At 42.0% G+C, this 17,783-nt stretch overlaps 1 protein-coding gene across 3 annotated transcripts in view; it reads left to right on the top strand.

Annotated features, from left to right (window-relative positions):
• plxdc1 (plexin domain containing 1) overlaps positions 1–17,783 on the top strand; it is a 238,696-nt gene that overhangs the window by 181,235 nt on the left and 39,678 nt on the right. For all 3 annotated transcript variants that reach the window (XM_073828567.1, XM_073828566.1, XM_073828565.1), the window contains 5 exons: positions 10,935–11,053; positions 11,267–11,366; positions 11,452–11,547; positions 11,686–11,767; positions 11,869–11,929. In XM_073828567.1, coding sequence (XP_073684668.1) covers positions 10,935–11,053; positions 11,267–11,366; positions 11,452–11,547; positions 11,686–11,767; positions 11,869–11,929 — 458 coding nt within the window. The remainder of the gene's footprint in view (positions 1–10,934; positions 11,054–11,266; positions 11,367–11,451; positions 11,548–11,685; positions 11,768–11,868; positions 11,930–17,783) is intronic.

Here is a 17,783-nt window from a genome sequence, read left to right as displayed (position 1 = left end):
CAGGGTAAAACTTTTAGGAAATAAAACAATGCAACGTAGCCAGTTTTTAAAGAGATAAATAATCTTTTCCGAAGACAACATCATCATGATTAGCTGTTCTGTCATAAGCGACAAGAGCGAATCTAATAATAGAATACGAACAGGCTGATCATTTCTGATAAATATTGCTTCTTCATTTTAGAAGATTAACTTTTTCCATTCATTACTCTTTATAACCCAAGAATGTGGTGACATATACCTGGGGTTACGCCACCGAAATGGTGCAGTGAAGTATAGTTTGAAAAGTTTCACGTTCGGCTCTAAGCATACACACCAGTAGTGCTTCAACAGACGGTTTTGGCGAGTTACCTCGTAAATGTAGTCTTAAATGAGTTATATAGTCTTAAATGACCATAAAGAAAGGAGACAATCAGATATGTGTCAGATCTGTGTCATGTGCATCAGGTTTTAAAGAGACAGCTGTGATTTTAAAGTGAAACTTGCTAAAGTCTGTCATTGATGTAAATCAAAGAACAAAAGAAATCACTCGACTGCACTAGTCACTGATTAACTTTTGTAGCTTGAATAAAGATGTATATCTGTATAGTTTATACATATACAATTCATAGTTTATGTGAAGATTGTTTCAAAATCACTTAAACTTAAAGTTGTTATATATTTCAGAGCCTATTAAATGTTAAAAACATGGCTTTCATCTAGAATTTTCATCTATTCATCTGTAATTGTGAATGGCTATAATTAATAGGTAAACCTGAGGGGAAATGCATTTACAGTTTTTTACAATCGCTATGACAGTTTTTTCAATACATTTAACAAGTTTCCTAAACTCTTAGCGCACCAACACACCTAAAACACACAATTGGCAAAACGGTTAATTTCATGCTCAAAATCACACATTATAAACTAAACCCCAAAACTAATTTTCAAAATACAATAATAAACTAACACAATACACTATGTGTAACAAAACACTGCAAACATGTTATAAAATCAAATAATTATTCAAAACACTAACACATGTTCTCTTTAAACAGGAACATTTAGTCAATCATAACACATTGACAAAAAAACACTATCATCAGCTGAAATTACAGAAACTGCATTATTTTATGTGTCAGGTCTGCCCTTATACTTGAAGCCTCTACATTTTTGTTTTGTTGGGTTTAGTAAATGCATGCATTTTGTTTCAGAAATTCAGTAGCTTTATAAAATGTACAGTTTAAGTAAAAAAAAAATACAGACACAGAATTGCTGCAGTACAGACTTTACTTGCAAAAGGACATTACTGCAAGATATACAAACAGAAAAAGCACCAGAATTATAATAAAACAAAAAACAAAAACAAAGTAATCTTCTATTCTGCCCGGTCTTCTGCATTTAGCCACATATTCTCATCCACATCACACCTGATATCTTCTCTGGCAAGGCATCATGGGAAGAATCTTTTGGCATGCCTTATCCACCCCTGGCAGTGTTCAGCTGTGATGTCTTGGCATGCAGCATCCATTGCATCCAGGAGGGACATTTGGTCATGTGGACGATGGTCAAAAACCTTCCATCTCCAGGCTGAGAAAAACTCCTCAATGGGGTTGAAGAAAGGGGCATAAGGGGCAAGGAAATGGGACATCATCCTTGGATGGGCGTCAAACCAGGCTGTGACTGCACAGGAATGGTGGAATGCCACATTGTCCCATGTGATAACATATATTGGCAAGTGGTCTACCACCTGTCCCCTTTCTACCTCTGGCACCAGTCTTTTGTGCAGGTCTTCTAAAAACAGGAGAAGGCGGTCGGTGTTGTAGGGGCCAATCTCACATTTATGCAGGAGTGCACCGTTGTTGGAGATTGCGGCGCACATGGTCATGTTGGCTTCTCTCTGGCCCGGTACGGTAACTGTGGGCCTTTGGCCTATTATGTTTCTCCCACGGCGACGCCTTTTCGCCAAGTTGAAGCCAGCCTCGCCAACATAGATAATTTCATGTGGGACTTGATTGGCCTCCAACTCCATGACTCTCTGAAAGTAATTAGACACAGTGTATGTAAATGCTGTGCTGTACTGTATATCTACTGTATGTACTAATGTACTCCAGGTTTATAGAGTAGTTTACTGCAAAACACACTGTGTATAGGACAGTAAGTTCAAATAAATAGCACACTGCATCAAAAAACCTTTGCACTTGCCTGGGGAACCATCATACTTCTCCGGAAGTACTTCTCTTGGGGAACCATCATACTTCTCCCTTGTCACCCTCTCTTCTGCTCGATGTGTGTGTTATAATCCAAGGCCGCCATGTCAAGACTAAAGCCTTTATCGATTCTGGGGCGGCCGGCAACTTTGTGGATCAGGATTTTGCTAACCGTCATCGCATGTCTCTCATTCCATGTACTCCTCCTATGGCGGTGGCAGCCCTTGACGGATGACCACTAGGAGCTGGGAAGATTCACCACATCACTGAAGCTGTCACCTTGATCACCAGCTCCTTGCACACTGAGACCATCCAGTTTCATGTCACCCAGTCACCTCACCATTCTATCATCCTCGGCCATCCCTGGCTCGCCCTTCACGACCCACTGATTTCTTGGAAGGATCAAGACATCTCCCAATGGTCCCAGTCCTGTCAGCAACGTTGTCTCAAAAAACCCCAGAGGAACCATCCTGTCATCCCTGACACACAACCTGAGACTCAATCACTGGAGGACCTTCCCGAGGTTTACCAAGAGTACCACAGGGCCTTCAGTAAAATCCGGGCCACTCAACTTCCTCCACACCGCGACACGGACTGTGCCATCGAGATCCTGCCTGGCGCCACGCTTCCAAGAGGCCGGGTGTACCCCCTATCCCGACCTGAGACCCAGAGCATGCAACAGTACATCGACGAGGAGCTTGCTAAGGGGTTCATTCGTCCCTCCACCTCACCAATGTCAGCTGGGTTCTTCTTTGTGAAGAAAAGGGACGGATCCTTACGACCTTGCATCGATTATCGAGCCCTCAACGAGATGACCATCAAATACCGCTACCCCCTGCCACTGGTGTCCTCTGCTCTGGAACAACTTCGTTCAGCCCGCATCTTCACCAAGCTTGACTTAAGGTGTGCATACAACCTCATTCGTATCAAGACGGGTGACGAGTGGAAGACGGCCTTCTCCACTACGACTGGTCACTACGAGTACTTGGTCATGCCCTTTGGTCTGTCCAACAGTCCCTCTGTCTTTCAGTCCCTAATTAAAGACATTTTCCGAGATATGCTCAACAAATTCGTCATTGTCTACATGGACGACATCTTGGTTTATTCAGAGAACTTATCTGATCATGTCCACCACGTACAAGCCGTACTCAAAAGACTCATCCAGAACCAGTTATACGCCAAACTACCCAAGTGTGAGTTTCACCTCTCTACCGTCTCCTTTCTGGGCTACATCATTTCTGCCAAAGGAGTCACCATGGACGACAACAAGGTCTCCGCCGTCCTGCAGTGGCCTCGTCCCCAAACTGTCAAGGACCTCCAGCGCTTCCTGGGCTTCGCCAACTTCTATCGGAGATTCATCCGTGGCTTTAGCCAAGTGACGTCTCCCTTGACCTCCCTCACTAGCAACGGCCCCAACAAACTTGTGTGGACTCCCTCCAGTGAGAGAGCTCTAGAGGAATGGAGGCACTGGCTGGAGGGCTCCAACGTCCCCTTTCTCATCCTAACTGACCACAAGAATCTGGAATACTTGAGAACAGCCAGACGTCTCAACGCTCGCCAGGCTAGATGGTCGCTGTTCTTCTCCAGATTCCAATTCTCTATAACCTATCGCCCCGGGTCTAAGAATGGGAAGGCAGATGCACTCTCCCGCCAGCATGACCAATCTCAGAATGACGTCTCACCGGCCTCCATCATACCCACCTCCCTGATAGTCTCTCCTGTACAATGGGACATCATGGCCGACATCTCCGAGGCCTTAAAGACTGATCCATCTCCTCCAGAATGTCCTCCCGGGTAAACACACATCCCCGCTTTCCTTAGGCAATGACTACTTACCCTGATCCATGAAAATCCCAGTGCAGGCCACCCCGGCATTCAAGCAACCAGAGAGCTGGTACGTAACAAGTTTTGGTGGTCCTCCATGACTCAGCAGATCATAACCTTCGTCAGGGAGTGCGTTACCTGTAATCAAACCAAGTCCCAGCATCAGCGCCCCGCTGGTCTGCTCCAGCCTCTCCCTGTCCCAGACAGACCCTGGTCACACCTAGCAGTGGACTTTATGACCGACTTACCACCCTCCAACCACAACACAGTAATCTTCACCATCAATGATCGTTTCGCGAAGGCATGCCGTCTCATTCCTCTTCCCAAACTCCCCACGGCATGGGAGACGGCCCAAGCTCTGCTTAACCAGGTCTTCCGTTTTTACGGTTTGCCCGAAGACATTGTGTCAGACCGAAGACCGCAATTTATGTCACGTGTGTGGAGGGCTCTCTGGTCACAGTTGAACGTCAACATCAGCCTCACGTCAGGCTACCACCCTAAGTCCAACGGACAGGTGGAGAGATTGAACCAGGAACTATCCCGCTTCCTCCGTGCCTACTGCCATCTTCATCAAGACGACTGGAGTGACTACCTCCTGTGGGCAGAATACGCCCAGAATTCCTTGAAGAAACACTCCACCCAACTAACTCAGTTTCAGTGCATTCTGGGGTTCCAACCTCCACTATTCCCGTGGTCCGGGGAACCCACAAACCTCCCTGCAGTGGACTCTTGGCTACGGAGGAGCGAGGCGACCTGGGACCTGGCACACACCAACCTTCACCGGGCCATCCAACGAGTAACCCGCCAAGCTAATCGCCTTCGGAGAGCTGCTCCGGAGTACCAAGTCGGACAGTGGGTCTGGCTCTCCACCAGGGATCTAAGGCTTCGACTTCCATGCAGAAAGCTCAGTCCGAGGTACGTGGGTCCATTCAAAATCATTAAACAAATCACTCCTGTTGCTTTCCGTTTGGAGTTGCCTGCCCATTACCGTATCTCACCCACTTTCCATGTCTCTTTGCTTAAGCCTGCTGTGGATCCGGGAGGAGAGGGGGACCAGGACGAGGCTGCTCCGACAGAAACCCCTCCCCTAATATACGAAGGTGAGAACATCTACCAAGTCAACCAGATCTTGGACTCTCGGCGCCGAGGCGGGGTTCTCCAGTATCTCGTGGACTGGATATACTTGACCCCCAACTTACTGCTACGTTCCATCAGGAAAATCCGGAGAAACCCGATCCTCATCCCCGTGGAAGACCTCGGCGCCGAGGAGTGGCTCACGTCGGGAGCCGTTCGCAGGGGAGGGGCTCTGTCACCGATAACGCCTCTGTGGCCCTCTCTGAACGGACGCAGCGGGAACCATCGCCTGAGTATTAGTTCCACCCGGACTCATTTCACCCACGTACCTCGGTTAGTTCCGCCTCAGCTGTTGACAATCTGATCATTAGTGTTCGCCTATTTAAGGCGCTGACTTTCTATGTGTCGTTGCGAAGTCTTATCGTTCCTCATGGTCGTAATTCTAAGCATTTTCCCTTGTGTTGGATTTCCTGTGTATGACCCTGGAGTGTGTATCTCGTTTCTGATTATTGCTGCATACCATTTTGACCATTGCCTGAGTATCGAACTGTTTACTGGATTTCCTACGTTGTTCCTGTTTTTCGGTGATTACTCCTGCTTGTTGACTATTCTCAATAAAGCTTGGCAAATGGATCCGAACGTCTCTGACTCCACGTTACAAACTGAACAGATGAGTTTTGAGTCTGCATTTAAATGTGGCTAATGTATTAGCACATCTGATCTCTTCTGGAGCTGATTCCAACTGCGGGCGGCATAATAGCTAAAAGCGGATTCCCCTTGTTTTGTGTGAACCCCTGATATTACTAACTGACTCGATCCTAGTGATCTGAGTTGTCTGTTAGGTTTATATTCAGTGAGCATATCTGCAATGTATGTAGGTCCTAGGCCATTGAGTGCTTTATAAACAAGTAAAAGTACTTTAAAATCTATCCTAAACATAACTGGAAGCCAGTGTAAGGACCTGAGGACTGGTGTAATATGCTCTGATTTTTTGGTTCTATTCAGAATCCTGGCAGCAGCGTTCTGTATGAGCTGCAGCTGTCTAATGGTCTTCTTGGGAAGGCCGATGAGGAGACCATTACAATAGTCCACCCTGCTGGTGATAAAGGCATGAACAAGTTTCTCCAAGTCTTGACGGGAAACAAAACATCTAATTCTTTCAATGTTTTTGAGATGATAGTATGCTGATTTAGTTACTGCTTTGACATGGCTACTGAAACTGAGGTCTGACTCCAGAATCACACCCAGATTCTTGACTTGATTTTTTGTTATTTGATCCCTAGCGTCAAGGTACGCATTTACCTTATGAACTTCATCTTTGTTTCCAAATGCAATGACTTCTGTTTTCTCCTTGTTTAACTGTAAAAAGTTTTGGCACATCCAACTGTTAATTTCATCAATGCATTGGCAGAGGGAGTCAATGGGGCTGTAGTCATTTGGCAATAAGGCTAGGTAAATCTGTGTATCATCTGCATAGCTGTGATATGCAATTTGGTTCTTTCTCATTATTTGACTTAGTGGGAGCATATACATGCTGAACAGCAGCGGGGCTAGAATTGAGCCTTGTGGGACTCCGCATGTCATGGACGTCCACTTAGACTTATGCTCTCCTATACTTATGTAATAGCCTCTCCCTTCTAAGTATGACCTGAACCATTTGAGAACCATCCCAGAAAGCCCGACCCAGTTTTCCAGTCTATCTAAAAGAATGTTATGATCGACAGTGTCAAAAGCAGCACTGAGATCTAGTAATACCAGCACTGATATTTTGCCAGAGTCTGAATTTAGGCGAATATAATTTATTATCTTTATGAGCGCTGTCTCTGTGCTATGATGTGGTCTGAAACCAGATGGTCCAGGTATCCATTTGAGTTTATGTAGTGATTCAGCTGATTGAAAACAACCTTTTCAATAATATTGCCTATGAAAGGAAGACTGGTCTATAGTTGCTCAATATGGTGTTATCAAGATTTTTCTTTTTCAGAAGGGGCCTAACAGCTGCAGTTTTCAGGGAGTTTGGAAAAGTCCCAGAAAGAAGTGAGGTGTTCACCACTTCTAAGAGATCTGCTTCTAAACAGTTACAGTTTTTTTTACAGAGGCTAGGACACATTTCTCAATACTTAGATCACTTTTGCAAAACTCTTCACACTATTCTCCTAACCGACTTTCAGCTTGGCAAAGCAGTTCATTTCACATTCAAAATGCACTACAACTACCAAAACACTTTATTTAGGTCTCAAATAATCTCATTCTTCCAGAACACTAGCAAAGGTTGACAGCTGACAAACACACTTTGTCACCCACAAAACAATGACCTAAAAAACACTAACAACATGTAGCATTACACTGTGTTTTCTTGTGTAAAACAAGGACACATCTCTGTTTATAATTGCAATATATATTGTTTATAACTGCAATATATGCTACTGGAATGAATCAGACATGCAGAATTCGTCAATATTTTATGTTTATTTATTTATTTATTTTATTTTATTTTATTTTTTGCACTAAGTAATTCCAAAATACAAGAATTTGTATACACACCATCCACTGATACAGATACAATAGTAATGCTAATCTACTGCATTTTTAGATTTGAAATATGTTTCAATAAAATATTGCTGTTGAATTCTGCTGTCTTATTCAGTTTTGCATTATGTTATTGTTTTGAACATAAGTTTAACAGTTTTGAAAACAGTATGTAAGCATGTGCAAAATGTCCTGTACCTACAAAGTTTTTTGGCAGTTGTTGTGTCTGAGTGAGAAAATAATTCATGAAATTTGAGAGATGTAGTCATTGAATGCATTTTGTGCCAAAACAATGATAATTGATCCTCAGTTTAGCCCACATAGACTTCTGTTGTGCTCACTGTGTGAAGAGTTTTGCAAAAGTGACCTAAGTATTGAGAAATGTGTCCTAGCGTCTGTAAAAAACTGTAAGCACACTTTTGAAAAAAGATGTGGGAAGTGTGTCAAGGTGGCAGGTTGACGATTTGAGGTGCTGTACTGTTTCTTCCAAAATGTTGCTATCGATTGCTTCAAAAGTAGACATAATGACTTCTTTTTGAAATTGCGGTCGATTCTGTCTGACCTCTGCATAACTTGAGGGTGTGGTAATTGTCTTTCTGATATTATTGATCTTCTCAGAAAAGAAGGAAGCAAACTCATCGCACTTGCTGTCGGAGAGCAGTTCACTAGGGATCTGACTAGGGGGGTTCGTTAGTCTCTCAACGGTAGCAAAAAGAGTGCGAGTGTTGTTTAAGTTCCTGTTTATAAGGTTTGAGAAGAACATTTGTCTAGCTTTACCTAGTTCAGCATTGAAAGCATGAAGGCTGTCTTTATAGATGGTATAGTGAATTTCGAGTTTCGTCTTCCGGCACATCCGCTCAGCTTTTCTGCATTGTCTTTTCATACTCTGTACTGCTGTTGATTTTCTCCACGGCGATTTCTGTTCGCCAGAAATTCTGATTTTTACAGGTGCGATGTCATCAATGACATTTCAAAAGGAACTTTGTATAGTTGTTTCATACTGACTCTTTGTTTAGCTAGAGTCTGAAAAATTGATGTTCCCAAAGACAAGGTTGTCCTCTACAACTCTGGACTGAATGTCCTTCAGTTTTATTTCATTGTCAGCAATCACCATGTTGACAATAGCAAGTTCCTGTTCTTCATTCAGGAGCTTTCCTCTGCCCCCTGAGGGAGGTAGACGTTGAATCCTTAGAGGGACAAAATACAGTTACATATTACAGACCGGAGGCATACAGTCACTCTAATACAGTAAATGGTAAAATTATTTACACTTTGCTGTAGGAGAAGCAGTATCCTACCTGTTGGTTTCTATGAAAATAAAGACTGTGTCTTGGCTGAGATTTGGCTGTACTCATTCACCAGCCTCTCACCACCTGTATGATAGCCCATGGTTTATGACATGGTCAATGATAGTAGCTCTTATTTGATCAGTTACCCTAGCTCTGGTTCTTCTTTGAGCCCCAGTCCTCTCCCTTGTCCTTGTCCTTGCCACACTCCTCTCCCTTGTCCTTGTCCTTGCCCCACTCCTCTCCCTTCTCCTGGTACTCATCTTCCTCTCCCTCGTGCAGGCATTTCTTTCTTTCTTTCTTTCTTTCTTTCTTTCTTTCTTTCTTTCTTTCTTTCTTTCTTTCTTTGTGTTGCTCTATATTGTTCCTTTTCCACACAAGATCAGTCCAAAGAGTCTTCTTTTAGAACATATGATCATGTGATTGAAAAAAACTCAACACCTGAGTGTGGTTCCTAGATGGGAATCAGCTGTGATTTATATATTTGCATAACTGCAATAAGCTCATTGGCAATTGGAATAAAATACAGGGAATATATTTGTGTTTCAATTCACAATATGAACAGCTGTTCACTTTGACTTTAGCCTATATAAGTTATGTTTAGAACATGATGTTATCTGTTCTGACATTGTGAAGGCATTTGTAAATTTGACTGTAAAATTACATTGTTTTGGTCTTGGTTGAGCTTGTGTGTAAAAGAAGTTCAAGCATTTTAAATTGGTGTTAACTGTATGCATTTTGTATCAAAGCAACAAGAAATGTGTTAATTGTATAGCCTACAAAGACGGATGTTGTGCTAACCATGTTAAGAGTTTAGGAAACTTGTTAAATATATTGAAAAAACTGTCATAGTGATTGTAAAACTGTAATAGAGACACCAGTAGCAGGAAAAAACATTGTAAATACGTTTAGTCATTGTAATAATAATAACTGTTTTGTTTTGTTTTGTTTTGTTTTGTTTTGTTTTGTTTTGTTTTGTTTTGTTTTGTTTTTTTGTTTCATGGCCGGTAAAAAAAAAAAAATTTGGCCGGTAAATTTTATCGTCACCAGCTGGTGGCCCTGGGTGCAACTTTACTTATTGTCAACAGAATGTTCAAAAGAGACTATCAAAATAAAGTGTTACTTATTTTAAAATATATCCAAATAAAAAACTGTTTTTAAATTGTTATAATATTTTACAATAATACTTTTTTACTGTATTTTTTTTTTAATTAAGAATAAAAACTCAAAATTGTGAGAAGAAAAATCCAGATTGTTAGATATAAAATCACAAGTGAGATTTAAAAAGAAGATTACATACATCTATGCACACACACACACACACACACACACAGTTGGGTTTACATGTTTTATGGGGACATTCCATAGGCGTAATGGTTTTTATACTGTACAAACCGTACTTTCTATTGCCCTACACCTACCCTACACCTAAACCTAGCCCTCACAGGAGATTGTGCATACTTTTACTTCATCAAAAAAACTCATTGTGCATGATTTATAAGCCTGTTTCCTCATGGGGACCTGAGAAATGTCCCCACAAGGTCAAAATCTACTGGTATTCCTATCCTTGTGGGGACATTTGGTCCCCACAACGTGATGAATACCAGGTACACACACACACACACACACACACACACACACACACACATACACACACACACACACACACACACACACACACACACACACACACACACAAATAAACTGAAATATAATCTCAGAATTCTGAGAAGAAAGAATTGTGAGACAAACTCTGATTTGCAAAGTGTAACGTCTGAATTGCAAAAAAAGGTTTGAGTTTTACACACAATTCCTATTTTTTAAATCCATTTCTGATTCTGATTTGTTTGTATCTCAGAGTAATACATCTCTCATTTAAAAAAAAAACAAAAAACTTTTGAATAGTAATGTATATCCTAATGCTGTTTGATTACATCCTAAAAATGAGCTTAACTCAGTGGTGAAATATGTATTTTAGTATATTACAAAATTGCAGTTAGATTAATGGAGAATTAACATGACTTTGGTGCTTCAGGTCACATATTTGTGGTGCAGTGGGATAGAGTGAGGCTGAAAGATCGAGAGACTGAAGGAGCTTTCACCTTCCAGACTGTTCTCTGTCGTAATGGGACCATTGTTTTCAGCTACAAAGATGTAAGTCAGATTCTGCACTTTCATTTGACCAGGATCAATTAAACACACATATAGCCAACAGCTGAAAAATGCTAAGAGTATTACTGTGAAATCAGTTGTTTTCATCAAAAGAGTGTGGAATAAGCTGCTCACAGACCATTACTATAGCATAAAACATTTAAAAAAGAAGAGCAAATATGATGTTGATAGTATCCAGTTTCCTTCTCATAACAGGTTCCTTTGCCTGTGGAAAAAATCAACTCCACTGAGCATCCAGTGAAAGTGGGACTGTCTGATGCCTTCATGGCTCTTTTGTCCTCTCCACAGTCTCCAGGTCACTTGAGACTCTTAATGAATTTAATTCATACATTTACACTGTTATCCTTTTAACTAATACTTTAAAGATGTGTCATCAACAGATGCTAAACGACGGACTATTTATGAATACCATCGGGTGGAAATTGACACAACAAAGATTGTTAATAGCTCAGCATTTGAGTTTACCCCCTTACCAAGTGAGTAAATTGATCACAGCTTGTCTGTTTCTTCTTTACAACAATCACAATTGCTCACATTGAAAACAAATATTTATGAATTTGACTATTTATAGATTTGCACCCTGACATTAGACATTATGTCCTATTTTATGCTAGCCTGTCTTCAGCACAACACCTGTGAACAATGTTTCCAGTCCAACCTAACATCAGGCTGTGGGTGGTGCAATACTTTACAAAGGTAGCAGCATTAGATCTGAGTATCCGCGGTGTTTATGCAGAATTCAAATAAGGCATTTGTTCTCTCCTAACAGCTGAATGTATGCATAAATAATCTTTCAGGTGTTCAAATGGAATAGACCGATACAGACAAGAATGGCTGGACTACAGTTGTTCAGAAGAGGTATGGACAACAAGTCACCAAATATGCATACAGATGGTAACCAGTATGAGATTTTAACTGCTGTGGGTACTGCTGCTGCCACATCTGCAAAATGCATTTGCAGCCTTTGACTGCAGAGTGGTGCTTTAAACATAGACTTAGACAAGTTATCTGAAAAATTATCTGAAAAGTGGAGTTTCACCAGATAGCAGTCAACTTTGCCTTGCCAATGGACTAGATTTGAGGGCTACAGTCTAGTTAAAAAAAAAAAAATTATATATAGGTTATTTAGAATGAAGCAAGATAAGTGCTCTTTATCCATCTTTATCCTTCTCACTGTGCAATAATATTTAGTGGCGTCATGCATCTATATACATATACAGGTGCTGGTCATATAATTAGAATATCTTCAAAAAGTTGATTTATTTCACTAACTCCATTCATGAAGTGAAACTTGTATAATGTATACATTCATTCCACACAGACTGATATATTTCAAGTGTTTATTTCTTTTAATTTTGATGATTATAACTGACAACTAATGAAAACCCCAATTCAGTATTTCAGAAAATCAGAATATTACTTAAGACCAATACAAAGAAAGGATTTCTAGAAATCATGGCCAACTGAAAAGTATGAACATGAAAAGTATGAGCATGTACAGCACTCAATACTTAGTTGGGCCTCCTTTTGCCTGAATTACTGCAGCAATGTGGCGTGGCATGGAGTCGATCAGTCTCTGGCACTGCTCAGGTGCTATGAGAGCCCAGGTTGCTCTGATAGTGGTCTTCAGCTCTTTTGCATTGTTGGGTCTGGCATATCTGCCTCTTCACAAAACCCCATTGATTTTCTATGGGGTTAAGGTCAGGCGAGTTTGCTGGCCAATTAAGAACAGGGATACCATGGTCCTTAAACCAGGTACCGGTAGCTTTGGCACTGTGTGCAGGTGTTGGAAAGTCTTGTTGGAAAATGAAATCAGCATCTCCATAAAGTTGGTCAGCAGAAGGAAGCATGAAGTGCTCTAAAACATCCTGGTATACAGCTGTGTTGACCTTGGACCTCAGAAAACACAGTGGACCAACACCAGCAGATGACATGGCACCCCAAACCATCACTAACTGTGGAAACTTTACACTGGACCTCAAGCAATGTGGATTCTGTGCCTCTCCTCTCTTCCTCCAGACTCTGGGACCCTGATTTCCAAAGGAAATGCAAAACTTACTTTCATTAGGGAACATAACTTGGGACCACTCAGCAGCAGTCCAGTCCTTTTTGTCTTTAGCCCAGGCGAGATGCTTCTGACACTGTCTGTTGTTCAAGAGTGGCTTGACACAAGGAATGCGACAGCTGAAACCCATGTTTTGCATACGTCTGTGCGTAGTGGTTCTTGAACCACTGACTCCAGCTGCAAACCACTCTTTGTGAATCTCCCCCACATTTTTTAATGGGTTTTGTTTCACAATTCTTTCCAGGGTGTGGTTATCCCTATTGCTTGTACACTTTTTTTTCTACCACATCTTTCCTTCCCTTCACCTCTCTATTAATGTGCTTGGACACAGAGCTCTGTGAACAGCCAGCCTCTTTCTGCAATGACCTTTTGTGTCTTGCCCTCCTCGTGTAAGGTGTCAATGGTCGTCTTTTGGACAACTGTCAAATCAGCAGTCTTCCTCATGATTATGTAGCCTACAGAACTAGACTGAGAGACCATTTAAAGGCCTTTGCAGGTGTTTTGAGTTAATTAGCTGATCAAAGTGTGGCACCAGGTGTCTTCAATACTGAACCTTTTCACAATATTCTAATTTTCTGAGATACTGACTTGGGGTTTTCATTGGTTGTCAGTTATAATCATCAAAATTAAAAGAAATAAACACTTGAAATATATCAGTCTGTGTGGAATGAATGTATACATCATACAAGTTTCACTTCTTGAATGGAATTAGTGAAATAAATCAACTTTTTGAAGATATTCTAATTATATGACCAGCATCTGTATATCATGCAAAGAAGCTGTGTTCAGATCCGGGGTCCGTATTCACAAAACATCTTAACTTGCCGTTTTAGGAGGAAAAACTTTAAGATATTGGGCATGTCAATCCTAAATTTATGAGTCTTAAATTTACAAAGTGTTTTAGCGTTAACACTAGCTCCTAAATCTGTGAAACATTAGGAGTAATGAAGAGGACTCTTATGTCACTAAGACCAAATCACAAGCTATCCTCCCTGCTGAAAAAAAAAACAATCACAGAAATCTACTGATTTCCACTACAAATACCATTGCAAACATCTCAAACCTACTTTTAAATATTAAAACCATTTTTTTTTAAATGGTTTCCTGTAGTGTGTTTTGAGACATATTTAATTAGGATTTAGTGGTTTTAACAAGCCAAAAATAGAAGGTGACCAATTACCAGTAGAAACCAACAGGCACAATTACAGTTACTGAAAAGGAAGTAACAGGAATGCCTAGGGAGCTAGTTTGAAGCCAGTGGCATTTATTTATAATAAAAAAATTGTATAAATTTTATTTATACAAAATTCATGTGCAAAGCGTTTTTGCGTGTGGTTTCTAAAAGAGAACAAAAATACAGAGCTTCAGTTTACCAATAAATTTAAATAAAGTAAACTGACTATAAACAGAAAATATGGCAAGCATGAAACACTTTTAAGTCAAACTTAAGTCAAAATAAACAAACACTTACATGTTCAAGTATGCGTGCACACACAGAAAAAAAAATAAAAGGAACAAACCTCAGACCTCTGCACGGTTCAGCCACATGTAACAAAGGTTTCAGAATTTTTGAGAATTTTCTGATTGGCTGACGATTGGGTGAGTGTAGCTTGGGGCTGACAGGAAACTGAACAGGCTGAGAGGGGTGTGACGCTGCCTTGAGGTGGCAGCTTAGGGAAACGAAAACTTGTCAACAGCCACCCCCAAATTTGTAATGCAAATTTGACAATTCAGGGGGGTATCAGGTATAGCCGAAAGAGGTATAAGGTGGGCAATGGCCCTTGTGTATGTCCTGCCCTTGACTTGGACATCAGCAACCCTACAACAGCCATCCTTGCTGAGATGAAGCATCATGCCTCCCCATCAGCAGCAAGTTAGGGGTCACAGGGTCAGGATCAGCAATATCAGAGGACACATAGCCTAAGGGGCTTTGAATTTAGAATGCCTTCAATTTCAAACTTCTGCTTGGCCAGAGCTGCCTGAAGGTCAGGGGTTGTGGTATGGATAGGTTTCCAGTAGCTCTTCATTGGAGGCAATAATGTTGGTACCTCTGTCAGAGAGCAGCTCAAATGGTTTACCTCTACGAGCAACAAAACGCCTGAGTGCCATCAGGAAGGAATCTGTATTCATGTGACGGCGTAGATCAAGGTGCACGCACCTAGTTGTCAGACATTTGAAAATGATACCCTGCCTCAGGATCCAGAACCTTCTCCTTAACTCAATGGCATCAGGTGATAGATAACTACACTGACGTAACTTTCCGCCTACCCGAATACGCCCTGATACTGGGTCTAACTCCGGGGCAAGCAAAGTAAATGGCTTGAAAGTAGAAGGGGCCTTTGGTTTTGAAGGCAGGCAAAATCATCCCTGAATGAATCCATCTGGGATTGTCTCAGGATGGCTGTCTCTGCATCATGGTAGTTTTCTGCTGATGGAGGATTTGCGGCCCCATGAAGGAAGGTAGGCATGCAGTCAAGGAGGTCTCGGAAGGTGACAGCTTGACTGAGGTCAGGGACAGAGGGGTATGGACTGAGGGATACAGCACCACATAAACTGGGCTTACACAGCTCTACAGGGTCATCAGGATATATATCAGGATTAGTGGGCCACAGTTCAAGGGATTGAAATAGGAAGGCAGGTCCTTGGTTCTACCTGCATTGTCTGCCAAGATCAGACAGCAGCTTTCCTCTGGTAAGGTCATCCACTTGTTGTGGGTTTTGAAGGAGTCGCCTTTCACAACTGCAAAGACAGGACATAACTGCCTCCTCTGGGGCCTATAAAGGGGGCCAGGGATCTACATGGAGGAGAAGTGCTGCATGTTGTGAGATGCCATCAACAGGTATTTTGATGGTTTGGGTCTCAAGTTGGTTCATTGCCTCTTTTTACTGGCTGCGTTGAGGTAATCAGGTGTGTTTGATCAGCTAAAAGGAGTAAAGGTCTGACTTTATTAAGCGGTTTAAGAGGAAGCTGACGTAGATGAGGGTGAGAATGTTCGGACAAGGATAACTGGTCAGCAGTGAAAGCTTGACTGATGACATAGGACTTATTTGGATGCGCTTTAGGAATAAGAGTGAAGGACACCATAGCTCCATTAAGAGTCTGAACATCCTGTTTCACAGTTCTTAGCTTCAGGCCCTCAGACTTTCCTTTTAACTGAAGTGCTTGAGCAGCAGGGTACAGGAGGATTGTTCTTTCGGACACATCATCCAGTAAAGCATAAGTGTCTAAGGACTTGTTTCCATTACGCAGGGTCACTTCAAGTACCTTCAGTAGTACTTTATTGCAATTGCTAGGATGGTCAATATATAGATTCTGCACTTGCCTCTGGTTAATGGTGCATAGGTGATGTGTTTCCCGTTACACTAAATGCAGCGTCCCTTCAGGTCACATTGGGTTGCATAGTGATCTTGTGCACATTGCCAACAACGTCTCTGTTCCTTGATCCAGTTAGTTCTCTAGTGTTTGGATAGTTGGAGGAAATCATCACATTTACTGACATGATGTTCAGCAGAGTTGCAATAAGCACTGAACAGCGTTTAGATTAGTTGTTGGGGAGAGGCTGACTAAATTTAAGTGGGGCAACTTGAAGAAGGTCACATGTGAGGTGGTTTTAGCACCATAGAGTACAGTTGTACTTCTTACTAGGTGAGGGGGTGGAGGCCTCTGAAAGGCTGAGGTGTTCTTTCCCTTCTGGGCTGACAACGAGCTTCTTCTTGTAGCCAGTTGGAAAAATCTAGGAGGTTATAGGAAAGGGGACCTGATCTGCTCAAACTCATACATCTCTTAAACTGAAGAAAACTAAAAGCTGTTCAACATGTGAACCACAGACAAGTTCAGCGAGACCTTCAGAACCCATGGACTGAAGGAGGCCAAATAATTCCTGAACTCTAAAGGAAAATTGGTCTAGGCCTCTACCATCACCTATGCGGATAGGCAATAATAGGATGGGCACAGAACTGCTGGCATTTGGGACATCTATGTTGATGTTTTCAGACCATCTCACAACCTCTCAGGATCCAGAACCTTCTCCTTAACTCAATGGCATCAGGGGGTAGATCACTACTCTGATGTGACTTTCCACCTACCCGAATACGCCCTGATACTGGGTCTAACTCCGGGGCAAGGGAAAGTAAATGTTTTGAAAGTAGAAGGGGCCTTTGGTTTTGAGGGCAGGCCAAATCATCCCTGAATGAATCCATCTGGGTTTGTCTCAGGATGGCTGTCTCTGCAGCCCACCTATGCGGATAGCAGGCATCTCCATAATAGCTTGAAGCTCCCTCAAAGCAAGTTGTCTAGGTTGACCATAACGCTCATCAAGGGCCCGTACAGCTTGAGTGTAAGGATCTAGGGCATAAACTTAAGCCAACGCAAGTCTTCTTGCCTGGTCTACCTTTAGATGATCCAATAAGATGTGGTATTTATACTGTTCTGACTCTCCTGGATCTAACAAGTTGGATAGGGCCATCTTTAACATCAAGGACTGGCTTTAATCCTCCCTAGTGAGATCAGGGAAAGAAGGACCTGTGGCGAGGGGGGCGTGGTTCCGCGAGGTCTGCAGCGGGAGAGAGAGGCAGATGAACAAGTGGTAAGTGGGTCAAGTGAGAAATAACGAACACCTGTGTCTCATTCCAGTAATTGGCAGGGAGA

Source organism: Garra rufa, chromosome 22 (genome assembly GCF_049309525.1).
Source record: "Garra rufa chromosome 22, GarRuf1.0, whole genome shotgun sequence".
NCBI classification, from domain to species: domain Eukaryota; kingdom Metazoa; phylum Chordata; class Actinopteri; order Cypriniformes; family Cyprinidae; genus Garra; species Garra rufa.
Note: the sequence above shows the minus strand (reverse complement) of the source record. Positions and strands in the feature narration are given on the sequence as shown.